General features: G+C 37.6%; 1 protein-coding gene across 1 annotated transcript in view; it reads left to right on the plus strand.

Moving 5' to 3' along the window:
* Positions 1–18,442: 18,442 nt before the first annotated feature.
* KCND2 (potassium voltage-gated channel subfamily D member 2) overlaps positions 18,443–27,731 on the plus strand; it is a 476,861-nt gene continuing 467,572 nt past the window's right edge. The window contains exon 1 of the mRNA XM_060108272.1: positions 18,443–19,557. Coding sequence (XP_059964255.1) covers positions 18,443–19,557 — 1,115 coding nt within the window. The remainder of the gene's footprint in view (positions 19,558–27,731) is intronic.

Raw genomic sequence — 27,731 nt, forward strand, 5'->3', positions numbered from 1 at the left:
TAAATGATACACATATTAAAGTGACCTTGTTAGACTGGTTAGCTTACAATCTACTGTATTTGTTTATATATCCAATTAAAAACCTTCAGTAAATTTAGGGAAAGTGGGGGAGGGATAAATTGGGAGATCGGGATTGACATATCCACACTACTATATATAAAATAGAAAACTAATAAGAACCTACTGTATAGCACAGGGAACTCTACTCAATACTCTGTAATGGCCTATATGGGAAAAGAATCTAAAAAAAGAGTGGATATATGTATATGTATAACTGATTCACTTTGCTGTACACCTGAAAGTAACACAACACTGTAAATCAACTATACTCCAATAAAAACTAAAACAAAACAAAATAAAACCTTTGGTAAATTAAGTATAAATCATGATTTTCTTGTCACATATTTTTTAAATTTACATTTATGACTTAGTATAGTATCCATTTGTTCAATTATTCAGACTCCAACATTGCCATTTTTGGTGTTGTAAATTGTCTGCAGAATTTTTATTTTACTCAAATAAGTATAAGTAGCTGGAGATATCCCTATTGACTGTACATATGAACAGGCTCAACAGCTTACTGCAATCACTCTAAAGCTGATAAGACTTTGCCTAGACATAAAAGTTCAATAATGAACATGTTTTATAAACTGAAATTGATGAGAGAATAAATCCAGGTAGAGTCTAGATACTTTGCAGCTTGTTACTTGAAGTCAAATTCTCTTTCCTTTCATAAAGTATATTTCTTGACTATAAGTGTCAATCCACTAACAATATTCTATGCATGCACTAGAATAATGCCACCAGAATGGTGAGGAAAGAGAAGTATCTAACAGTCTAATGAATTTGGAAAAGTATAGCATCACCATTTACCATCCCTAATTCCATTTCCAAGTAATATAGCTACTTATATAGCAGAAATCCATACAAGCAATGTTTTAAATATATACTGGTAAACGATTTTTATAGTGTGTTTTAGGTTCCTCAATCAATTCTGAAATGTTTTGTTAATATCTATGCCTACAAACATGTCTTTAAAATGATGGATAAACTCAAAGTTCTTCTAAGATGGAATTTTATTATCTTTTTGTAACTCAGCTTGTTTTAAGTTATGTTTAGTCACTGTTTTTCTTTTCTCAAGAGTAATGAGTAATGGAACGGTAAAAAAACACTGTATTTAGGGGTTGAAGACAGCACCTACTACGGGTCGATCAAGTGAGATGCAAAGATAAATTGAATCCTATTCCATCCTTGCAGAATTTAAAACAGGGTAAATACTGTCACACAGGTGTAAGGTTCTATGAGAGTAAAGAGGAGGAAGCATGCAGCTTATGGTTTTGAAGAAAACTTTTAAAGAGTAGGACATACTTGAGTAAGAAGTTACCAGATAGAGACGGGGAGGAACGGCATTTACATCAGAGGATATGGAAACAACAACAAAGAAATACAAAAAAATCTGGAAATGGCAAGTATTCTGACAACATATGTCTGTGTAGGTGATTGTTCCGGGTTATGGGGAGGGGAGGGACGTGCGTAGATTGCAGGAAATGAAATGGAACCATTGCAGGACCATGGTAACTTTATGCTCCGGATAATGATGAGCTCTTCAAAGTTCAGCAGAGGAGTGAAATACATGTTTTGTTTTTAATTTCTAATTTCCAATATATCACTGTGCACTGTAGACTTTGGGTGGAAAGAAAACTTGTGGGGGCCTCCATGGCAGTCCAGTGATTAAGACTCCAGGCTTCCACTGCAGGGGGCACGGATCCTATAGGCCAGTTGGGAGTCTATGGCCTTGGGCCAATAGACAAAAAGAGTTTATAGAAAGAATAGGAATGAAAAGGAATGCATGCAAAGATTTGAGATTAATTTTATACTTTGTTATAAGCACTTTACTCACAAATGTAGCTAGTAAACTTTTCACTGACTCAATACAGAGACACTACAAGTATTTCAATTCAAATTCTTATTTTGCCCTATGCAAGTAAATTTTCTCATACAGCCAAGGGTTACATTGTTACCTCAGGAAGCAATGCCATTTTTTTCTCATCCAAGCTTTCCACCTCGTTATCTAAAAATGACTCATCTTGTTAGGATCACTCACACTCTAATACATCATTATGATTCTCTTCATTTTCCCACCTAGGTCAGAAGTTACTTCTCCTTCTTTGCTTTGTGTTGTATTACTTATACCTTCTGTTCTAGCTCTTATTTTCTTTGCTGCCTTTACTATCTTATAGAATCCTTGAGGGTGGGGATGATGCTGTATTTGACCATCTGTGACAGATTTCTTTGATCATAAACACTGGATAAATGTATGTTGAAAAGAAAAATAATTGACTCAAGCTCAACCATAATTTCATAATTTTATCTTCAAGTGATAAGAAACTGCCATGTGATACCTGTCATAACATAACACAGAATCCCTAGTCTATGATTTTTTATGGGTATATTCATCTTTATTCATGTTTATATACAAAAGATAAGCATGCCTTTGAATTCCATCTATAAATGTGAGAGATAATTCTTATCCTCAAATATATTCGTGTACAATATTTCAATTTTATTGTAATTTTGATTATGAAGAGTTTTATCATAACATCTAACTTCTAGGTTGATTTATTCAAGTTATTCATTACTACTAATAGCAAACTATTGGTCACAGAGAGTTTGACTACATTTAAATAACGTCACCTCAGTGACTAAAATAGAACACTAGAATGAAGTTTATACTTTATTGGTCTATAGTTTTTTGATAAGACTGAGTTATGAGTCCTGACGAGTTATTCTAACTGTACCTCCATTATTAGGGTACTTTGATGTGAGACCTTGATTCTTAAAAAAATTCAAGTCTTTTTTTTTTTTTTGCGGTATGCGGGCCTCTCACTGCTGTGGCCTCTCCCGTTGCGGAGCACAGGCTCCGGATGCGCAGGCCCAGCGGCCATGGCTCACGGGCCCAGCCGCTCCGCGGCATATGGGATCCTCCCAGACCGGGGCACGAACCCGTATCCCCTGCATCGGCAGGCGGACTCTCAACCACTGCGCCACCAGGGAGGCCCTAAAAATTCAAGTCTTTAACATGTGGTCATCCATAATTTCATAAACACTACAACACTTTATACCTCAAAAGTATGATAATATTTCCCCAGACATTACAGTTATGATAGATGGTACTTTTCAAAAATGGCGGCAACAATATTTCTAGCCCCACATGATCTAGAATCTTGCCCCTCTTTCATCAGAGGTTGGAGTTTATGTCCTCTTCCCTTTACCTTGGAAGAGCCTGTGGAGGCAATAATAGTGGCACTATGTGACAGCCAAGTTTAGACATGAAAGCAGTAAAGCTTCTGTCTGGGTCTTGCTCTGGATGCCTGCCCTGGGAATGCAGCCATCATGCTGTGAGGAAGACCTGGCTACACGGGGAAGTCTGCGTGTCTGAGCCCCGACCCAACAACTAGCACCAAACGTCAGCTGCATGAGTGTAGGTCACATGGCTTAGAGACAAGCCTTCGTTGCCAAGCCCTAACCACGTTACAGATTTATGAGCAAAAGAAAATGACTGTTGTTTGATGCCATGCAGGATTGTCCAAAAGCAATAGTCACATGAGCAAAAGTAAATAAAGCATTTGTAAGAGGTACATCTTGCTTTATAGAGTATTTCCTTGTAATGTGAATGTGAACGTCACCTCCAGAACAGCAGTGCTTGCTCTGTTTGGTTGGCTTCTGTATTTCTGGTGCTTAGAATAGGACTTAGCTCAGAGTATTCTGAAAATAATAATAAATTTATGATGAGATCCATATAAATCAAGGATAATAAAGGCTTTTGAAAAATGTATGCAATCAAAAATGTTTGCAAAGTGATATTTGTCAAAATGTTCCCCAAATTTATGAAAATATTAGTATACTTAAGAATTAGCAAAAAGAAATTTTTTTGTACATTTAGAGCTATAAGAAACTCAAAATATAGTACATACCCTTTTTTTCACATTCAATTCTTGTTTTATTTCAAATATGCGTTACATATATTAACCTTCAACACTACTGCTAATTTAGCAGACAAATTTTTGACTTAGCTGTCTGTAGTTGTTCATTTAATTTTACTATTACCTGAAGTACAGGAATTTATTTAATATCTCAAAAATATGACACTATATTATAAGCTGTTGACACAGTATTTCATATTGCATACAATATATAAGTGATATTTTTCATTTTGTAGATGCATTATATTTTGAAACATATAGGGTAGTTCTTAAGCTGACAAACACCCCAAAACATATAAAACAAAATGCTGATATCACTGAATAAAGAATGCCAAATTTATCGCCTCTTCTAATATTTATCCGAATTTATGAATAGGATAAAAGTGTTTATTGCAAGGAACTGTTAAGTTGAAGAGAATTTCAACATGATTTTCTTTTGAAAATGTAGAATACCAAATATCTAATTGGTTAGTAATTCTCCAGACTAATAAGTTACTAATAATAACATAAATAATTTTACTCAAAAGTATGAATAATAAGGATAAAAACCTATCTTATTCTTTCACTTTCCCAAATATCCATTGAATCCTTCAATTTTATTTATTCCTCATCTTGAATACTTCCTAAAGTATTAAAAAGTGATACTAAACAGAAGGGCTTCTGAGATCCACCTTCTGCTTGTATTTTCTGACACTGCTTTCCTTAAACTTACTGCTTAGGAAACAATGAATGAGTTGTAGATCCCCATTTGATTCCTATTTCCATGCCTTTTTTTTCTTCTTTTTTTTCCCTGCTGTATCTTCTGGCCAGAAATGCTCTCAGTGCCATCTTCACTTGACAAAATTTGGCTCAGAGAACTTAAAACTCAGTTCAGAGGTGTGTTGGGTATCCCCAAGACCAGCCCCACTATCAGAGATTGGCTGGAAAGACTCACAGCAGTCAGTAGATAGGTGTACTCACCACTAAGATTTATTACAGCAATGGAGTAAGACTACATGGCTGGATCATATGGGAAAAAGGCACAGTGTCTGGAGGAGTCCAATTTCCTACGTCTCTCCATCACATGAGGTGTCACACAGAGTGTACTCTTCCTTCAGTAACAAAATGCAGCAACATTTGTGTGATGTTTCTACCCAGAGAAGCCCATGAGAGACCTAGCTGGGGGCTGGTCATGCAGGCACCCTCTGCCTAGCATGTACTAACATTCCAGACTCCCAGAAGGGAAAAATAAAGTGTTCAGCATAAACCATATGGTTTGCATTGTCTAGGCAGGGTGAACCTTCCTCTGTTAACTACTGACTCGGGGCCGAGTTTCCAGGTGCCAGTCAAGGGCCAATCTTTCAAGCAGGCCTTTCTAAAGGTCGCTGCCTCCGGCCTGCTGTGGTAACTCTTGTCTGCACATGAAGTAACCTGCAAAGGATTTAACTCTGATTCCTGGAGAGGGAGATGCTGATCCTCAGTGCTCCAGGCCTGGATATATATCTCTTACTATTTCCTACTTTGGAGCATCATTACTCAACCTTCTAGCCCTCTCTCCCACATTACTCCTGATACTTTTTCACATGAAACTTTGATGAAAATCTAAATAATAGAGCATCAATTTCCCTTACTTGAAGGTTTAAAGTCTGTGCAGTTCATCCCCTCTCCCATCCCCTTTCTATCCTGAACAATTCATTCCTAATATCAGTAAGTAAGGCTGAACAAATATATGTCCATGTGTCAGGTGGAAAGGAGGCTGGTTGAGCTGTGGTGCCCCCACACAGGGTGTAAGGGATGCATGAGGAAAGGAGGGATTCCACAGGGTAGGGGAACCTGCATAGGATGTTGCAGTCCAAGTATGATGAGGAAGGTGTCCCAGTGGGGAGGTAACCCAACATGCAGTGTCCCAGCCTAGAGGGGTGAGGAGGGCAGCCAGCAGGGAGAGGCCCAAGAGAGGATTTGGGATCTTGGGGCAGGAGCAGGGGAAGGGGGGAACAACACACAGCGGGAAGGGGCAGTGGCAGCTGTGTCTGGTAGACAGTATTGGAAGTTCAATGGGGAAGAGTGGCAGAAATGAGTGATTGGCTCCATAAAGGAAGATCAATAAAACAAATAAACCTACCTAGGATAATGAGAGATAGGACTCTCATTGTCAGAGAAAGGCACTCCAACCATGGAAAGGAAGATAACAAGAAGGTTGGATTGGGAGTATTGGAATGAACTCATGTTTTTTACGATGGAGAGAGACAGAGACAGAGGGAAAGAGAAAGATTTACATGTATATATTTAAATTATTTATAACAATAGGCAACATGTATGTTGCTATTCTCTGGGGTCCTACTTTATGAGTACAAGAGAATCTTAAATTTTTTTTAATGCTCTTTAACCAAATAGTCCATTGGCTATTTTGATGAAAAATATATTCCTCTGTTAGGGAGAGAGAAGTTATTCAGGAAATAGAATATGAGCACCAGTGAAATGTATTATGGCTCTTGACCGCTAACAGGTTCTTACAGATTTTTATTTTCCCTCTTTCAGGAGTAAGTCACTGCACCTAAGAGAACTAGAAGTGAAATTAGAGATCCAGAACAGGACACTAGTGTCCAAATGTTTAGTATCAAAATATAAATTTGTAGAAGGACTGGAACCGTAAACTTAGGGCTTCCATTAAAGCCATACTATCTTGTGCACATAACGTTTACTGCAACATCTGCCTTAATAATATGCCATTGTGGAAGGTAGCTCCTTTCCCTAAATAAGTTTTCCTTCTATTTCCCTGTTTCTCATACTTATTCTCCCAGTCACTGGGCTAACAATTGGTGGCACGTTATCTTTTTCTCCTTAGCTTTCTATGGTCAGCATTCAAATAATCATACGTGCTGCATTTTTTCTCATAATTTGTCTTAAGTTCACCCTTCATTTACCTTTTATTGTACACTTTATTTGAAGTAGCTGGGTTTTTTTTTCTTTTAGTCTTTTCTCTTTTGGCTTTCTCCTGCATGCAGCTATAATTATAAACATATTTGTTATTTTCTCTTTAACTCAATGAGAGAACTAGACATAGACAAAAAGTCTTGGAAAATCTTTTCAAATTCCTTTCTCCTCTAACTTCACAATTTATTTTCCATGCAAGCAATACCTGCTTCCCCTACAGGACCTTCACCTCACATCATGTATTATCCCAACTTCTTTTTTCATAGTTTATGTTTTTAATGTGTTTATATATCGTAAAATATATTTTAAATACTTAGGTCATTCTTTACACCTCCTTTTTACTATGAAATGTTTTGCTAGGGTAGAAAAGCTGAGCTTTCCAAAATGTTCTATTCGGAGTACAATTCATATTTCCAAAAAATGGTATTGAAGATTAGACACCTATAGGTCAAAACATCAAAGGCAATTACTTAATTAGCATTCCACACTTGCTGCCCTCCCCAAATCGATATGCACAGAACTCTTTTGAAAGTCAGTAGGAGTTCTGTCCCAACAAAGGCTTCACCCAAGGGGAAAAGAAAAAGAAGTTAAACACAAATAAGTAGAACAGACTTTAGTAAGCTCTCTCACAATGAGTATGTACCTGAGGGACTAGAACAGCTGCAATATAAAAACCTGTTTAATAACCCTCTATTAAATAGTTTTCTTTGTTTAAATTAAAATCCAATGCAGGCTAAGTTGTAAACAAACAAGATTTACATAATATCAATTTCTAAAAGTAAGGTAATACAGGGATCTTCTATTAACCAAATATTTTTAAGTACTGTATTGTTCTGCTTTTCTTTTCACTCTACTATTTTGAATGGTTTATTAAAGTCAACTACATAATTGTGTATAGAAATAATGAAGCAAACATACTTTGTGTAGCAAAGTGGCTTGCTAGAGCACATCAAGTACTTTTAAAGAAAGTAAACAAATTAATTGCCAATTTTCTCACAGAATGTGGCTTCTTAAATGATGAAAACCTTATAAGACTTCTTTAAAATTTTCAACAACCGTAAACTATTGAAGAGTAATTTACCTTCTTTGCCAATGTTAGTAACATATGCAAGAATTTACCTTCCTCCGGTTTCAGAAACATAAGGCTTTTGTTTCTTCAGAACTCTCACTGCTTCTTTCTCATTTGTAGTCACAATTCTCACTTTATAGCACTGGAATTATTCCATGGCAATTAATCCAAAGTTAGAAATATGGTAATGAGTCCAAGAAGCAAATTTATACGGTCCTTCTTATCTTCCCTCTTTTCCCATCTTTAACAAATAAACAGTTTCTCAGAATAAAACACTTAGGGAAAATATTCTGAAGTGAAACTGACAAGCAATGCTATCTTCGAATTGAAAGAGATTTCCATGCTCTTTTTCCTCATCCCAGATATCAAGCTCCCTGACGGCAGGCTGACCTTGAACAGCCTGGTTCACGCTAATGTCCAACTTGGCCTTGCACATCTTAAGCGATCAGTAATAACAATGTGTTAAAAACTGATTTTTTTCCCCTCTTCTTCTATCATAGGAACAACATGTGCATCACCATTTATGAGTTCATGAATATTTTAACAACAAAAGTATATTCTTTATATTAAAACAACCACTGTGTTCCTTCATAATGACAGCCATCCCATGAGGCAGAATTGAAGCTATAACATGAAGGTTAGACTTTGTACATCTATTTACAAAATTTATTAGCCTTTCGGAGTTCCAATCACATAGAATGTGACAGGGTCTCAGGGCAGCATTGTGGGAACTTTGAAAGTCTAGTCCATTTTATTATATAAAATATATTTAAGATTTTCTGTATATGAGGAATAAAGCTTCTGAAAATGGGTTATTTTTAATAGGAGATGTTCAAAGTCTAAAACCTAAAGAAGGAACAATTCTTTGAAGAGGATTTTGAAAAGGACTTTGACAGTATTAATAAAGGGAAAAAGAAGTTAAGCTCAGGTTGCCAACTTATCTTTTTAATAGTGGTCTAAAAAAAGACACAGGGTCATTGCCCTTTCCTTGATGACCATATTCTAGGGACATTGAGGTATCTGAAATCTCAAATATGTTTTAGGCATTTAACTAGCCTTACCTATGCTGTGACTTTCTCATGTCCCCTATATATTTCTAGTATGTCATATTTTATTTCTCTGAGGAACAAAAGCCAAAGAGAGAGAGAGAGAGAGACGGCTTCTGTACATCTTCCAATGAATAAAGAATCCAAACCAAAATTACCATTGGAAAAGTACGTTTGCTAAACACAAAATAATATGGAACCTAGAAAGTTAATAAAAATAAACAATATATTTTTCTACGGAATCAGTTTTTGTGAAATGTTTGTAATTTATGATCCAATATTTGAAGGTAAAAATGTTGATTTTTTCTTAATATTTAACACTAAAACAAATGTGTTGTTTTAAGAAAAAAATATGATACATAAAATTTGAAGTTGCTAGACCTTAAGGTGTAACTCACAAAATTTCAATTACTGGCTAAAGGTTTTGCTTATTTTTCCAGTTGATTGAATTTCTTTCTTAATTCAGGACTTTTTTTTTTTCTAATAAGAGTATACTATGTTAAAATAACCTAATACAGGGTATTTAGGAAATGGGTGAAGGTGGTCAAAAGGTACAAACTTCCAATTATAAGATAAATAAGTCCTGGGGATGTAATGTACAGCATGACGACTATAGCTAACAATATTGTATCATATATTTGAAAGCTGCAAAAATACAAATATTGCATATTTGAGAGTAGACCTTAAATGTTCTCATCACAAGAAAAAAATTGTAACAAAGTACAGTGATGGATACTAACTAAACTTAAAATTTTATTGTGGAGATAAATTCACAATATATACATATATCATATCATATATCAATCACACTGTATAACTAAAACTAATACAATGTTATATGTCAGTTATATCTCAATAAAAACATAAAAATAAAATAAAATAACCTAATACAAACTCTTAGAGTTGTCTGAGAAGAGATTCTAAGAATGTAGTTAGATATACTAAATATATATACATATATATAATCTAGATATTAAAATTTGCTTATAACTGTGAAAACTGTTATAACTGATTAAAATATGGGTTGAACAGATGAAGTGCTCCCCTTCTCCATGGTCACAGACTGACTCCCTGCCCTGGCCAGAGACCTCCCAGAGATGTGCCATGGGGGATGAGTAAGACAGTATGTATTGAACACCTGTCTGTGCAAATTCATCATCAGTACAAAAAACAACAAACTGGCAAAGAGAATTAACTATTGCAGATATTGGTGTGTTTATAGACCTAAAGGGATATGTGATTTAGGGTCAGAAGACCTGGGAATGAGAAAGTTCTTGTCACTCAGATGTACAATATAATCTTGGAAAATCATATAACCTCCTTGAGCTTTGTTTCCTATTGGCTAAAGTAAACATAAGAATAACACCCACCTCACAAGGCCTTTTTGAGAATCAACTGTAGTAGGTACATTGAGAAAGCACTTTTTTAAACAGCTGTACACATGTGCATCATTTGTCTCATTGGTAAAGTAATTTGTTTTCCACTGTTCATCTTGGTATTAGATCAGCTTGATTCTCTATGAATCTTTTAGAGAGTTATCATAATAATCTATAATGGAAAAAAGTACATATTAACCATCTAATTACTCATTCATTCACTCAACAAACATTCACTCTGTTTCCACCGTGTGCCAAGTACAATGGCAGATACAGAGGTTACAGAGATAAAAGACCACTGCCTTCTCTTAAAGAGGTTACAGTCTAGTGGCTAAGAACAAGAAGGAAAGACAAATCTCATCTAATCTATTACAGCCTCTGATGGAGCACTTGAGGTGGACATCATTTTGAAGAGGTTAGAAAATGGTTCCTGGCTCTTGAGCTGGGTACTTGAGACGTGGGAAAGAGACTCATGAATCAAGACCCAGAATCAAGATAAAATACACCCAATTGTGAAAACTAAAAATAGCTGACCAAGACTGTGACTAAGCTAATATTAAGATATCATGAGATGAGACTTAACAGTTAGAAGTTGAGACACTGAAGGGTTCTATATTCTCTGCTAAGGACTGATTTCTGAAAAAAGATGGAAGAATACTGAAAGGGGTAGTGACATGATTACAAGTGCATTAAAAAAAAAAAAAAAAAAAAACACTGAATAAAAGACATACAGGGGCTTCCCTGGTGGCGCAGTGGTTGAGAGTCCGCCTGCGGATGCAGGGGACAAGGGTTCGTGCCCCGGTCCGGGAGGACCCCACATGCCGTGGAGCAGCTGGGCCCGTGAGCCATGGCTGCTGAGCCTGTGCTTCCGGAGCCTGTGCTCCGCAACGGGAGAGGCCACAACAGTGAGAGGCCCGTGTACTGCAAAAAAAAAAAAAAAAAAAAAAAAAAAAAAGACATACAGACTGCAAAGGAAGAAATAATATTGACCCTATCTTCAGGTAACATGATTTTCCACATAGAAAACCCAGGAACTAATAAGGAAGTGCAACAAAATTGCAGCTACATGGGACGAAGTGAGAGAGTGGCATGGACATATATACACTACCAAATGTAAAGTAGATAGCTAGTAGGAAGCAGCCGCATAGCACAGGGAGCTCAGCTCGGTGCTTTCTGACCACTTAGAGGGGTGGGATAGGGAGGGTAGGAGGGAGACACAAGAGGGAGGAGATATAGGGATATATGTATATGTATAGCTGATTCACTTTGTTACAAAGCAGAAACTAACATACCACTGTAAAGCAATTATACTCTAATAAAGATGTTAAAAAAATTTTTTTTAAATTGCAGTGCAAGATCAATACACAACAACCAATTGCATTTCTATATACTAACAATGAACATATAGAAACCGAAAATTTAAAAACGTACAATACTATTTATAATTACGCCAAAGAAAATGAAACAGTTATAGATATAATAAAACATGTACAGGATCTGCAAATGCTGATGAAAGAAATTAAAAAAAAAAGAGACCTAAATAAACAGAGAGACATACTGTGCTCATGGATTGAAAGACTCAACATAGTAAACATGTCCATTCTATTAAATAGATTTATAGTTGTAATGCAGTGCCTATTAAAATCCCAGAAAGGTGTTTTGTAAACTTAGACAAGTTAATTCTAAAATTTATATAGAAAGACAAGGACCTAGAATAGCTAAATCAATTTTGCAAAAGTATAATTAAGTGGACTGCTTCACATTAAGAGTTAAGATACAACTACAGTAATCAGGAAAGAGCAGTGTTAGTGAGGGGATAACACATATCAATGGAATAAAATAGAGAACCTAAAAATGGACCACAAAACTATACCCAACTGATTTTTGACCAAGTTGCAAAAGCAATTTGATACAGCAAGGATAGGCTTTTCAAGAGATGTTGTTGAAGTAACCAGCTATCCATAGGCCAAAAAAAAAAAAAAAAAAGAAAGAAAAAGAATCTTGCCCTAAACTTTATATCTTATACAAAAAATTAAGTCAAAAATAGATGGACTTAAATTTAAAGTGTAAAACTATAAAACATTTAGAAAAAATAGAGAACATCTTTGGAACCTAGGACTAGGCAGAATTGTTAGACTTGACACCAACAGCATGATCCATAAAAAAAAAAATTAAGAAAGGGAAAAATTCATTATACTATTCTTTCTGTTTTTATGTATATTCACAACTTTCCATAATAAGTTTTTGCTGTTTGTTTTATAAAAAGGAAAATTTGATAGACTGGACTTCAACAGAGTTAAAAAATCTTTTGCTTTGCAAAACATCTTGTGAGGAGGATGAAAAGACAAGCTATGTATTAGGAGAAAATATTTGCAGACAACATATCTGACAAAGAACAATTGATAGAATATATAAAGAGCTCTCCTAAGTCAACAGGAAAAAAAACCCAAAACCAAAACAAACAATCCAATTAAAAAATGGGCAAAAAACAGGAACATACATTTTGCTCAAGAGTATACAGATGGCAAGTACGCACATAAAAATATGTTCAACAAAATTAGCCATTAGAGAAATGCAAATTAAAACCACAATAAGATGTCATTATACACTGTCAGAATGGCTAAAACAAAAATTAGTGGTGATGCCAAATATTGGTGAGGACGCTGAAAAACCTTAACTGGTGGTATATAAAATGATGCAGCCACTCTGGAAAAGATTATGGCAGCCTCACAAAGCTAAACATATACTGTCCTGTCCCTAGGTTCTTCATAACCCATTTTTTTTTAGATTCCATATATATGTGTTAGCATACGGTATTTGTTTTTCTCTTTCTGACTTACTTCACTCTGTATGACAGACTCTAGGTCCAATAAAGACGCAGACGTAGAGAATGGACTTAAGGACACAGGGAGGGGGAAGGGTAAGCTGGGACGAAGTGAGAGAGTGGCATGGACATGTATACACTACCAAATGTAAAATAGATAGCTAGTGGGAAGCAGCCACATAGCACAGGGAGATCAGCTCGGTGCTTTGTGACCACCTAGAGGGGTGGGATAGGGAGGGTGGGAGGGAGACCCAAGAGGGAGGAGATAAGGGGATATATGCATATGTATAGCTGATTCACTTTGTTATAAAGCAGAAATTAACAGACCATTGTAAAGCAATTATACTCCAATAAAGATGTTAAAAAAAACCTAAACATATACTTATCATACAGCGCAGCAATTGCAACTCTTGGTTATATATCCCAAAGAAATGAAAACTTATTTTCACACAATAACTTGTACGTGAATGTTCATAGCAGCTTTATTCATAATAGCCCCAAACTGGAATCAACCCAAATGTCCTCCAGTGGGTGAATGTTTAATCATAGTGTGGTACTTGTCATCAATAAAAAGGAATGAGCTATTGATACATGTAACAACTTGGATGGATCTCAATATAACTGGACTGAGTAAAAAAAGACAATCTCTAGAGGTTACATATTGCATGATTTCCTACATATAACATACTTGAATTGATACATTATAGAGGAGAACAGATTAGTGGTTGACAAGAGATAGGGGGCAGTGAAGGAGATGGTTATGGCTATTAAAGGGGATACTTGTAATGGAAATCTATATGTTTACTGTGATAGCGGTCACATAAATCTACACGTATGATAAAATTAAACAGAACTAAGTATAAACACATAAAAATTAGTGTATGTAAAACTGGTGAAATCTTAATAAGGTCCATGGATTCTAACAATGTCAATATCCTGGTTGTGAAATTGTACTATAATATGCAACAGTTCACTTTTGGGGGAAACTAGGTAATAGGTATAAGGGATTCCTATTATTTCTATATGAATCTATATAGATTCATATCTATATAGAATCTATATGAATCTATAATTATCTCAAAATAGTTTAAAAAATCACTCTAGGTACAGTATAAGGATAGAACGGTATTGAGGGTGGAATACACAAGGATCATTGGATGAGTGTGTGTATTTGTTGGGGGAAGTACTGAAAAACAGGACATGGACCGTGAGGCCTGCCAGGTTTCTTCCTTGGGCTTTATTCATCCCAAGGAGAGGAAACAGAGGAGGAGCTGACTGGAGAAGAGAAGTGATGAATTCAATTTTCATTTTGCTGAGTTTATTTTCAATCAGCCAAGCAGAGTAATGTAAAATGATAATACAAGAAGGAAAAACAGGAATTTCTGGGCAATGGAAGAATATAGTGTTCTGCTGGATTCTGTACGCATACTCGTCATATAGCATTTCAACACATGAATGAATAATTAAAATATCAGTTACCTGAACATCATGGCACAGAAATTTTTGAACTCAGAGGCAAGAGTAAATATACTAAAATAGCTGAATAAAATGAATTGCATTTCCATTATGCATTAAAGTGAAAAGGAACTGAGTTACCCTCCATGTGTGTCAAGTTCTACATTGGTGTTCAGAAGTATTTTTCTGCTTAATCTTCATGATAGGCCTCAAAAGTTAAGTTTTATTATCTATAATTTCTAAACAGAGAAGTTAAGTAATTTGCCAAATGAAACAAAGGCAATGAGTAACTTATTGGGCTAGAATTTGAATCTAGCTGTGTTTAACTTCTAAGCCTACATCTTTCCACTATCTCAAGAAGCCTGTGGAGAGTCAGGGAGAGCAGACCATAAAACCTTCTTAAAAATGCAGGCTCTATATTATTGCTTATTTAGACGTTTTGTAGGGTTAAACATATACATTTAGATTTGTAAGCGTTCAGTTCCCTACAGGCAAATTTTAAAGGTTCTGTTTAGGTCACTTGTCTCATCTTTACAGGATGGCATGCCAGTTTGGCATCAATTGATCATTCATGGCTTTCCATTCTCTGGATGCACCTGTCATGTCTGGGTTAGGAAGGTGTTAACTTTCTCATACTAATTGCTAAGTAGTCCCCTTCTTTTTATTTTCCAGTTAACAGGTTAGGTCGTTGCTGTTGTTTTCAGGTATACAGGCTATACAGATTCTTTAACAAGCATCTTGCTGCTCAACTAAGACAAAGAGATGAACAGCAGATATCTTCAGTTCTGTGATACCAAACTTACATGATCCGTTAGCTACGACTTCATTAACTACTAACTTGGGATTCCCTAAGCCTCTACACCAGTAAACAAGTAAACAAACCAAAAATACCTTTCCATCTCTACAGAAAATCCTGTGCATTATAAGGTTTGTTTTTCTGCTTCTCTGGTGACTTTCTATATACTCCATTTTTTTAGTTCATGTCTTTTCTTTGAGGTATTCTATTTCAAAATTTTAAGGTTGACACATCATGCGTAAGATCTCTAGGGCCTGAAAGTTGATTCAATTTAAGGCTATACATCAGAGTCCACTTACTTTACAAACCGAGAAGAGTCCAACCAGATCTTGAAAAGGTAATTTTCAGGTACAAATTGGGCTTCTCTCCTTAGTCAACATAGATGAAGCTTCACTGTTTCCAAACACTCTTATTATTGTTGTTGTTGTTATTATTATTATTACTCAGTAATCTAGATTTAATTTTGAAAGGCATTTCAACAGAAACTCTCCACATTACATCCCATATTCATCAAAATGCAGGCGTAGACCTGAGTAGCAAATCTCCTATAAATACTAAAAAGGTGGGTGGGGGCTGGATTTGAGGATATTTCTGTGATCTGATACTCTGTTGGGTCAGTTCATTTTGATCCTTCACCTTTCTAAAACATCCACACCTGAGGTGTGGATTTAACTTCTCGCCATTCACGCCATCTAGTGGTTATAAATGTTAGATGCTTGGTTTTAAAGAAGATTTCTAACGACTTGGGGGCGGGGTACCCGAAAAACAAAACCGTTGAAAGCGACAATTTCCTAGTCTCCCACATTACTTACCCCCCACAGGGACCCCTTTACGTTAATCATTTTACGTGTGCGCATGGATGCGCAGAGAAAATGAACGGGAAGGCACACTCAGTGAGACGCACGCCCCTCGACGCTGACATTTAGAAAAGGGTTCTAAATCCTTCCTGTCATTTGCAAAGGACAGGAAAAGGAGTTGTGGCAAGACCCCGACCAAGGAGGCTGTCTGACTTTTCAGCAAGTGGGACACATGACTTATTAACTCTTGCAACGTTAACATCTGGTTCGAACAAACCGAAAGACCGAGAAAGAGGAAAAAGCGCTTAAAAATTCCGCTGCGGGGCTTTGCAGGTCTTGCTACCCAAGAGCCCTCAGAAGACAGCCAATTCCTGCGCTTTCCGCTCTGCTCACCCTCCTACCCAGCTTCTCTCTCTTTTTTTCCTTCCCTCCCGCCCCCCGCCCCCCCCCCCCCCCCCCACGCTCGCCTTGAACCGGGACCCAGGGAGGCAGAAGCAAGGCATCGGTCCCCTTCCTCCTCTCCTCCACCAAACCACCGCAGGCGAGCGCGTGAAGCTTCCCTTTGTTCAACGAGGCTCGCACTCCTCCTCAGCAGATCCACCTGGATGCTCTCCCTCGGTGACATTTTGCGCCGGGGCTGGTGCGTGGCTGGGGTGGAGCGAGAAGAGCCCGAGGGGGCGGGGGCGGAGAAAGGTCAAGTCGAGGGAAAGGCAGGAGACGCCTTGCATAACCTGCGTGGCGGGGCGTGCGCGCGGTTATTTATTTATTTTCTCCTTATTTATTGATCGCACGAGCAAGAGCGGAGCGGGGAGCCCGGGGAGATGCAGGACCACCCACTGGCGGGGAAGCAGCGAGCAGCCCTCCCGCGCCCCCGCGCTGCCGAGCGCCTCTTGCCTCCGCGCTCCGGCGTTTGCCCGCGCCGGCCCCGGCCCCGCCGCGCCGCCGCCGCCGCCGCCGCCGCCCGCCCGGCCGCCCCGCAGCCCCGCCGCCCCGCCGCCCCGCACCGCGCCGCTCGGGCCCCGGCAACCGCCGCGGCGCAGTAAGTTGGCAGGAGCGAGTCCCCTCCGTTCTCGACTCCCCCGCACCTTTTGAACTTGTTGCTGCTGCTCGGCTCGCCTGCGCCTGGCTTTTGGAAGGTGAAAAGGAGGAAGGAGGCACGGAGGAATGGGGGAAGGGGAAGAAGAGCTCGCTTGAGCTTTATTTATGCTCCCTCGGCGCATCGGATTCGGCTGCTCGCGAGCTGCTTTCTCAGCTTTTCCCGTTCCGGGTGCACCGCGAGGAGAAAGTCTCCGCAACTCAGCCCCGGCGCGCGCTTCGCCAGGTATGTACCGCGGCCGAGGCGCGTTCTGCGCGGAAGCAGATGTTGCTGCCGCGGCGGCAGTGGCGGCTGCCAGCTCCCGGGCTCTGTAGCTATCACACTGCACCTGAGCTGAACTTGACAAGAGAGTAAAGGGGAGATTGGGCGAATGCTTTTGGCAGACACGGCGGGTGCTCGAAGACGTGAGGGAGGAGGATCTATATTAATGCCCTCTAGCCGCGTCCAACGCACAGCACTTCCGTCTCTGCAAATACATCCCGAGGAGTAGAGGTGGCGACCGGACTCCCAAAGAGACGTGGGGCAGCGGCTGTGACCGCACCTCGGAAGCTACAACAACAGGTCTCCTTCTTGAGATTCCTTTGGCGGGAAGGGCCACTTGAAAAGGGAAGGTTTGAAAGAGCTGAAAGGGAAGGTGGAAGGGTTCCCTAATTCTTCAAAAGAATACCACTGAGTGTGTGTCCTTCGTCTCCTCTATCCTACACGACACACACTCCAGACTGTGTTACGGGAGAAATCAAAGACACCTGTTTGAAGAAATTGCGGCATCTAAAGCCACCTGTGTACTTATTTGTGCCGGGGCTAGCCTGGTCCGACTGCAGGAAGAGGCTTGATTAGCTTTTGTTGGGTGTGATTGTGAGGACATTGTATTTTTATCCCCGTTACTCCAAATACCTGTCTTTGAGGGAAACTTGCCCTTCTGAGAACTGTGACTTCACCAGGAGCCCTACCTTGGAATAAGGCTGATACCTCTGGACCACGTTTCTCAGTAGTATTTGTCTGACGGGAGGAAGTGGGTGATTGTGGCTACTTTGAGTGACCCATTGTAGAGACTTGATTGCCCTTCTGGCCTGCACTTGAAGGAACCATGGCGGCGGGGGTAGCAGCGTGGCTGCCCTTTGCAAGGGCAGCGGCCATTGGGTGGATGCCTGTGGCCTCGGGGCCCATGCCAGCTCCCCCGAGGCAGGAGAGGAAAAGGACTCAGGATGCTCTAATTGTGCTGAATGTGAGTGGCACTCGTTTCCAGACATGGCAGGACACCCTGGAACGGTACCCAGACACTCTGCTGGGCAGTTCGGAGAGGGACTTTTTCTACCATCCAGAGACTCAGCAGTATTTTTTTGACCGTGACCCAGACATCTTCCGCCACATCCTGAATTTCTACCGCACTGGGAAACTCCACTACCCTCGCCATGAGTGCATCTCCGCTTATGATGAAGAATTAGCCTTCTTTGGCCTCATCCCAGAAATTATTGGCGACTGCTGTTATGAGGAGTACAAGGATCGCCGGCGAGAGAACGCGGAGCGTCTTCAGGACGATGTTGATCCCGACAACACCGGAGAGAGCGCGCTGCCCACCATGACGGCTCGGCAGAGGGTCTGGCGGGCTTTTGAGAACCCTCACACCAGCACAATGGCCCTGGTGTTCTACTATGTTACCGGGTTCTTCATTGCCGTCTCAGTCATCGCTAATGTGGTAGAAACAGTGCCCTGTGGGTCTAGCCCAGGTCACATTAAAGAACTGCCCTGTGGGGAGCGGTACGCCGTGGCCTTCTTTTGCTTGGATACAGCCTGTGTCATGATCTTCACCGTTGAGTACTTGCTTCGCCTGGCAGCAGCTCCTAGTCGTTACCGTTTTGTGCGTAGCGTCATGAGTATCATCGATGTGGTGGCCATCCTGCCTTATTACATTGGGCTGGTGATGACAGACAATGAGGATGTCAGTGGAGCCTTTGTCACACTCCGCGTCTTCCGGGTCTTCCGGATCTTTAAGTTTTCCCGCCACTCTCAAGGCCTGCGCATCCTGGGGTACACACTGAAGAGTTGTGCCTCTGAATTGGGCTTCTTGCTCTTCTCGCTCACCATGGCTATCATCATCTTCGCTACGGTTATGTTCTACGCAGAGAAGGGGTCTTCCGCTAGCAAGTTCACCAGCATCCCTGCTGCCTTCTGGTACACCATCGTCACCATGACAACACTAGGGTAAGTGCCATCAAGGGAAATGGGATGGAGGTGGAATATATATGTGGTGGTTGTGCACTCATTAAAGTTATATACTTATTCAGAGCAAATAATCTTTCGCTTTCTTAAATGGGTTCAGGAAAATATTATCTAAATGGTTTTGAAGAACTCTTTTGATCTATGAAATGAGTATGATATAGTGATTGAAGTATTTAGGGAGTTGCTGGCCAGTGTTGAGTATTGATGCCTGAAAGTGATAAATACAGAAAGAAATTTAGGAATTCCCGAATATAAAGATCATCGATATTATATGTATGAAGACATAAAAATAGAATGACAATGAAAAATACAAAATTTGTGTCCAAGTAAAGGTATGAAAATACACACTGTATATTGAAATGCCTAGAAAGTGCTTCAGTGTATTGAACTGAAAAGTTTCCATGTACATTTGAAGTATTATTTTCATATGAATACTTCTGGCATGCATTTTCCCTCTAAGAACCATAATTCTCATTTTACAGCATTTTAAGACATAGATTATAGATATTATCAAAGGATTTTGTAATATGTATGCACATATTCATATATATGCATTTTCATTATGGCTGATAAGTTATGCAGTGTTTTAGAATATCAGGGCTGAAACTGCTCAACTCTACAAAATGCAGTGGAATGATATTTGCAACATATTTAAGTTTCTACGCTCATAGCTTCAAATAAAGAAGCAAATGACTCTTATCCACACGTTTTTTTAAGAAACTACAGATCCATCAGGCAATGGGCCCATATTCATTAAATACACATAGAGGGCAGAGCAGTATCTGATGAGATTGATGGTCACCAAGGGCTGGTTGCATGAGAGAATTTTGGGCCCCAATTTCCTTTTAGAATTCTTTTCTTCATTATTTTATTTGGTGGTAATCGTGTTTTGTGACCAAAGGGACATATTCTGAATTAATATTCTTCTTTAAAATAAAATTTAAGCTAGAGTTAAGATTTTTAGACGATTGAAGAAAGATATGACATTATTAATAATGTTAAACTGCAGAAAAGTAGCAGCATTTATATATTAGAGTATATAGTAAAATAAAATGGTAAGAGCCTTTTACTTTTATGAGTTCTTAGATAAGCCAAGTAGTGATGTTAGTGCCCTTTCTTCAGCTTTATGCTGCTTTTCTTGCATGGTTAATCTGTTCAGTAGGATTTGGTAATGGCTGTAAGAAAAAAAGTTATTCCCAAGGCTGCTTTTTAAATTTCGTGTTTCAGCCTAATTTAATTGCCTACTTTAAATGACAATGTGGTTAAAGTCAACTTCATTTTATTAGACATATTGTGTTGAACAAAATTCTCATGTGGTCCTATGGCTAACTAATGAAATATTTTATACGTGAAGAATTTGGGGCTAAGTCAAGAAATTATGTTAAAGTAAAATATAATGACTTATGATTTTGATTTAGTCTCACTTATTTTTGAAGGCCTACTGGTGGATTTTCAAAAATGAATCAGTGAAAATTCTATAACCTACTGCTTATATTTCCCTTTTATCCTGTTGGTAATCTTGTGACACATTTTGAAGAAGATTCAGAGTACCTTAGTAGTGCAGGTGCTTAGTTGTAACCAAGAGGTTTGTGTCTTGTTGTCTTTATGTCATTTGAAGTCTTTATTAAGGACAGTTGGATAGTATAAATCACTATCAGGACTTCAAATTAGAAGTACCTATGAATAAAAAGAGGACTCTATGTTAAGAGGAAATGAAAGAAGAAGTATTAAAAGGAAATATATTTTAAAAAATTAGGTGTCTGTGGCAGTGTTTTTCATGAAGTATCAGTAAGTCATTTTAACACTATATGCCCTCTATCTGATTGAATTTAAGCATTATTATAATGAATGTTGATGAGATGCTAATTTCATCAGGCTAGAAATGTCTATTCTAGACTTGAGAAGTTAGTATTATTTTAAACCTTGTTTTCTGAAATGACTTTCAAATTTTTATTTTATTATGAAACCTATTTTTGTTTTCAGGAAAAGATGAGGAATTGTTAACCACTGATGACAATTTTTATTATATAAATAAAATGCTTAGAAGCATCTACTTTTTGAAATGAATTAAGAAACTAAATCACAATACCTGAGTAAAATCTATGAAATGGTTTTAGTTCACGTGTTCTGAATGTTAGTATGTAAGAAAAATGAAATACATACACTTTCTCAGAACTTGGAAGCAAAATGGGAGTTACTTCTAAGACTTAAGTTCCACTATAGATGAAAATTTTAATTTTCAGGAAATTAAGGTAATTAATGATCCTGGTGTAATATAGCAGTCATGCTTTAAAGATGTAGAAATGTTGTTGCAATCAAGATACAACCCATTTATTGGAGAATATATACGAACATTTAACAAAGCATATGCTTTATAATACAGCAAAGTTTTCTCAAAAAATGTCTTCTGTTTCTCATCAAAATATATTTTAAATGTATTAGACTTTTCTGAAAACATAGATTTAAAAAAAAATCCTGCCTTTTTGGTGTCTTAACTTTGGTTGCATTGTGACTCAACAGCTTCATTTAAGAATAGAAAGTATTAACAAAAGCCATTGCTTGAATTTATTTTTTACACTGTAGTCTTATACGATGAAGTGTAAGATACAAACTTTTTGGAAAATACTCAGTAGTTGAAGCTAAAATCAATCTGATAGATGTCTGATAGATGATCAGGAATTTCCCATTACAGTCAATGAACTCTTTTTATGTGGCTGTTATTTTTAATGCAGCTAATATTCATCAATTAATGATAATAGACGTGAAAATGCAATCCTAGACAGTGGTTTTTGAAAGTTCCAGCTCATACAAACATTATCTACATGAAAAGAAAGAGCCAAGAACTTTGTAATTCAGGACTGGCAGAATTATCTGCTACCTCTCAGGTCATTATAGACAATATTCAGTTGGCTTTTCGGTCTGAAGAAATGAGTGGGTCTATTGTGTATTCATCTAATCATTTTTGTGCTCCTTGAAATAGCAAATATATCATTATTCCATATTTTAACCATGCTTGTTACATAAGTAATTATTTAATTTGCTAGTAAAGTGAATGCTTTAAAATGTAATTTGAAGCCTACCCATTTCCTATTAATTAAAGTATGAAACATCAAGAGCACAATTTAAAAAATCAATGAAAGAATGTCAGAAAGGTTTTTTTAAAACAATGTTTAAATTGGGTGGCCCTGTATATTTCTTCCTCCATTCAATCCTTTCTTTCTATGCATACTTGTTGACCTGCACTGGGCCCTGATGACCCTTTTACTCCTGGCCTCCCTCTTTTCTGCAATGTAACCTCTAGTTACTACCCTAAACTGCCTTGGAAGAATAAGAGCCTGGAACTCCTCTTTTGTCTTAATGACCTCTGGGCAGTAACATCCTGTTGTTATTTTTCATTTAGGTGGTAGTACTTAAATGGTGTCAAATTTAGGAAATTTCCAAATGTTCACCCGTAATCAAAAACGATTTTACAAACATATATTTAGGTTCAGTTTACCATTGAACCTTAGGCTAATGACTTGTGAATCAGAAGAGGTACCAGGTGGCACATTAAATATTTGGGGACCTATTATTTTAGGCAATACCTGCATTCTTGGTTTCCCTGCAAACCTGGGAAAACAAAAATTTCATTTATAGTGTACATTCATCAGAAACAAATATGGTAGAATTACAACTATGCTCATAGAAAACTTAGTGTAGTTGTCTATTTATAAGACTATCAAAACTAAATCTATAATATTTTAATTTTAATATAGTTGGTAAATTGCTATTTTAAGAAACAAAAAAGCAAAATACTTTTATTGTAATTTTCCTAACAATGTATGAGGAAAATTCCTCTTTTTAGAATGGCACAATTGTAGGGGGATTATATAGTTATATAAAATATATCATATGTATGTCATATATGTTCTATTTCATATAACATACAAATATGCTGTATATCCCATACAACATATACATATATTAACTGTGTTGTATATGTTATATACTTTATATAGTGCATGTTATAAAGTATAATTAAAAAGAAGAAGAAACTTTGAAATATCTTCCTTCTATTCATCACTATTCTGACTACATAGCTTTAGGGAATGTTGGGAGTGTATCTTGTGGAATCATTTATGTAGAGACTTCTGGTTTACCCAGCAATACTGAAAATGGGTGGAATTATAGTTTCTCCTGTGCCAGCATCTATGCATGAATATTGCTAACGTGTTAATCAAATACATCTTCACAAGGTGCCAGGCTGCGGGGCGGCAGGGGGACCAAAATTTATCTTTTGGGTGAAGAACCATACTATGAGTACCATCCATTTTTATTTTGGCATACTACACCACATTTTTTACAAAGTTCTTTATAGAGCATGTTAATTGATGAGAGCTGAAAATGAACTTTTAAAGAGATGTAGAAAATGTGATATGTATTCCTCCTTTAGCATTACAGGGAACCAAATCTTAAGGGTCTTCATCTTGTTTTAGTCACCATTTGAATTAGAGATAATATTTGACGTGACGTATGTATTTTTTGAAAGTGTGTTCTCCCAGCTTTCTATGTCTTTTTCTATAAGCCTTTGCTTGGTTGCAAGACACAGGTATGCCAGGAAGAGGTGAGATGTGTTCTCTTGGCACGGCATCCTAGAAAAGGGACCGGTTTCTAATTTTCAGTGGGTCTGTTATGATTTTTGTTTTTCTTTTCAGGATTTCCCTTTAGAGTACAGATAGACTTGGTCTTATATATATTTTATTTGTATAATTACTTTATTTAATTCTGATGTCATGTATTTTGTATTTGTCTAAACTTTCCTCCCAATTATACTCATCTTTGAAAATGAGTTAATGAAGTTCAGATTTCTTATTCCCTAATTTCTGAATTCCTGGTGGAAGGAAACTTAGCTGTTGTTTATTTAAAATCCGTCTTTTTACACATACACGATTGTTTTTGGCCTGCCCATAGTTACACAATTAAATATCAGTAGTAGTTTTTGAGATTTCAATTTTTTATTCTTTTTTTTGCCCTGAAGACCTTAAAACATTATCTAGAAATGTGCAGTACTAATTAGCTGGGGGTTACTACGGACGCTCAGGGATAAGAAAGGAATAAATATGTTCTTTATTCTATTATTTTAATGCATTTCTCTCTTAGTTATACTCCCTGTGACTTACTTTTTCCACATCCCTCAGTATCACTGCTAGCTCTGCATTTATTCATACAGTACTGGAGTTTATCATGAGGTGCCCAGTTGATATAATGCAACCCTGTGTTTCTCATCTGGTGAACTCTTAGGCCATTTGGGGGGAAACTACTTAATGGTGAAATTTTACCTGGCCTGATGGAGAAGAAAATAAATCAGTTACTTTGTCTGAATTATCTATAAAGGAGTTGGCCTGTAGATTGTTAAAAACTGTACAATTTAACTTCTCTTTCATTGAAAGAAGGGGAAAGGTGAAAAGAACTTTCCCTGAAAAGGAGGTATGATTCTTCCTGCAGAGCTGTAAGAATGATTTCACTCTTTTTTTCCCTACTCTCCATGTGTCTTATATTGTTTTCTGAGCATGAGTATATATATAGAAATAGGCATTGTTCTCCCGCTAACTTCAGCAGCTAGATTTGACGGTGTGGGATATGATCTGGTATTGAAAAGAAACCCAGAGTGAAACACCGTCTCTACATTTCTGTGTACATTTGCATATCTCCTTGCATTAGTAGATTCCACTGGATTTTTTTGTCCTTTAGTTTTCTCCTTTGAGAGCCAGCCTTTACACTGACCTTCTCCATGAAGCCTTCTCAACCTCCCAAGCCTACATCTTCTATAGTTGGAATTACACTTGACATTAGTAAGTGCTATTTTTTATATAATTTATGGTTTTACTTCTTGCCTGCCTAACTACATTGAAAGGCTTTTGAGTTTTGGGTCTATACCTTTTGGAGACTTATTACCTGGTTACTGTGTTGCTGGTCATGCTGTGAGATGATACATGCACACCATGGAGAGCTCCTTAGCCATGGACCAGTGCCATCTCAACATTAGCAAGAATCGACTAATCTAATCACATGCTTTGTTCAATGTTAACAAATTTCAAGTTTTTTTTTTATTTGAACGCTTTGTCTTTGAATATACTACAATCCATCCTTTTTATTTTTCTGTTTTAACTAGGGAGAGCTGTAACTCATTCTTCTCTGCAAAGGTTAGAATTAATGGCTGTCGATGGCTATTTCCTTAATCAGTTTGCTTTCTGGTGAAGGCTGGGTAAATTGCAGGTGCCTTTGGGAAGCATATGGAGATATGTTATAATGTAAATGAATCTGCATAGAAATGTACTGCCTTCTCTTTCAAGTTCAGTCCCCTATCTAAATATGAGTAGCCCAAGTGACACATGGGTCAAAAAGATACCTGGGTGACAGTCACTAGAAAGGTGTTCTCTTTCTTACCCAGTAAACACAAATTGGCACTTTTTTCCTTTATTCAGGTGCACTCATTTCTGCATAGAATGGAATTGTTTAAAAATAGAGAACTATTGTCTGTAAATGACACATGAGATAAATGTATTCTCTGTTCAGGAAGAAGTTTTCATTCTAAGCGGTTAAAAGGCAGTTTTACAAAATGTAAATATACATGTAGATACATATCCTGGTATGGTGCAATCCATTTTGCATTGGAAGTTTTGACAAGTCTGTTATGTAAAGAAGATCATAATCCTAAAAAGTGTGCGGAGAATAAGTGAGTTATCAGAAGTTAATAATGAGAAAAAAATAACGTAAAAGAGTAGGAAGACAGTTGAAATAATGTCAAATAGAAGGCGAAGGTTTTGTTCTAAAAGTAAAAGGTCTCGTCTTTTTTGCTCTTATGTGGGCCTGATTCTTCCATCTTCCTCACTTTCCTCACTTTTAAGAATACCAGTAATAGTGCTTTGGGAAACCCAAAGTCTTACCAGTAACTTATGCTCTCAGGAAATCAAAATGTGACTCATAGCATTCAATTCCATTTAACAGACTTTTGTTGATCACTTACTACCCGTCATTGACCACGGCAGTAAGCATAACTGCCAACTTCCAGACCTTAAGAACTGTGTATTCTAGTAGGAGAGGCAGAAAGTGAACACAGATATATAATTCCAGGCAGTGATGGGTGCTATTAATAAGATAAGTCAGGGTAAGAAGTGTGTTATTTTGTATAGAGGACAGACAAGGCCTTTCCTAAGGGAATATCTGAGCTGATGGCTTTCTGAAGGGATGAAGGGAGTCCTGTGAATATCTGGATGAAGAGTTTAGAAGAAGAGAGAAAAGAAGTACCAAGACTGCAAGGTGTATTCTCCCTAAGGCTACTGTAATTGAAGTAAAGCAGGGGAGGGGCTTAGTAGCAAATACTGTCTGAAAGGTTGTTGGGATGAGATGATGTAGGACATTGTGGACCATAGTAAAGATCTTTGGTTTCATTTGAGACATAATAGGGAGACACTAGAGAGTTGTGAGCATGGTAGGGATGGGATATAGTTTCTGTATTACAAGATTCATTTGAAGAGTTTAGAAAACTCTGGGTGATGTTTCTTAATGTGGATGGAAGACCATCAGAATTAGGACCACCTGGGACACTTACAAAAATGTAGATCCTTAGCAGTCACCTAAAACAATTGAAATAATGTCTGGAGGTGGGAACTATGACAACTGCATTTTCACTTCTCTCATAAAATTTTAAGAACCAGTGATTCTTAAAATTTCCAGTGATCTGGAAGATTGTATGTTGAGGATAGCTCTAATATTCTAATCTAGGAATATTTTTGACCCTGAGCTGGTAATATTTTGAAAGGAGGTTAAAATACACTGTTTAAAACAATGACTCTTGGATCCATGGGTGAATTGAAGTGCATTTCTAATATGCAAGTGGGTTTAATTTCTATATAATTTTGTAACTTGTCTGTAAATAAGGGAACACTGAAAAATGACACTTTGGTACTTGTTTGTTTATTGTACTGGCCTCCTATGGCAAGTACTCGACATCCCTTAGGCATTATATACATATTCCACCTTTCTTTCTTAAGACAAAACTAACTTTTCATTGGTCTGAAGAGCTTTATTCCATTTCCTTGCTAACAAATTGTTGGCATATATTCGTAAGTATGCAAAGTTCATCATACAGTTTCATGTGAATTATTATTTTCATC

This window comes from Mesoplodon densirostris, chromosome 9 (genome assembly GCF_025265405.1).
Source record: "Mesoplodon densirostris isolate mMesDen1 chromosome 9, mMesDen1 primary haplotype, whole genome shotgun sequence".
Classification (NCBI taxonomy): domain Eukaryota; kingdom Metazoa; phylum Chordata; class Mammalia; order Artiodactyla; family Ziphiidae; genus Mesoplodon; species Mesoplodon densirostris.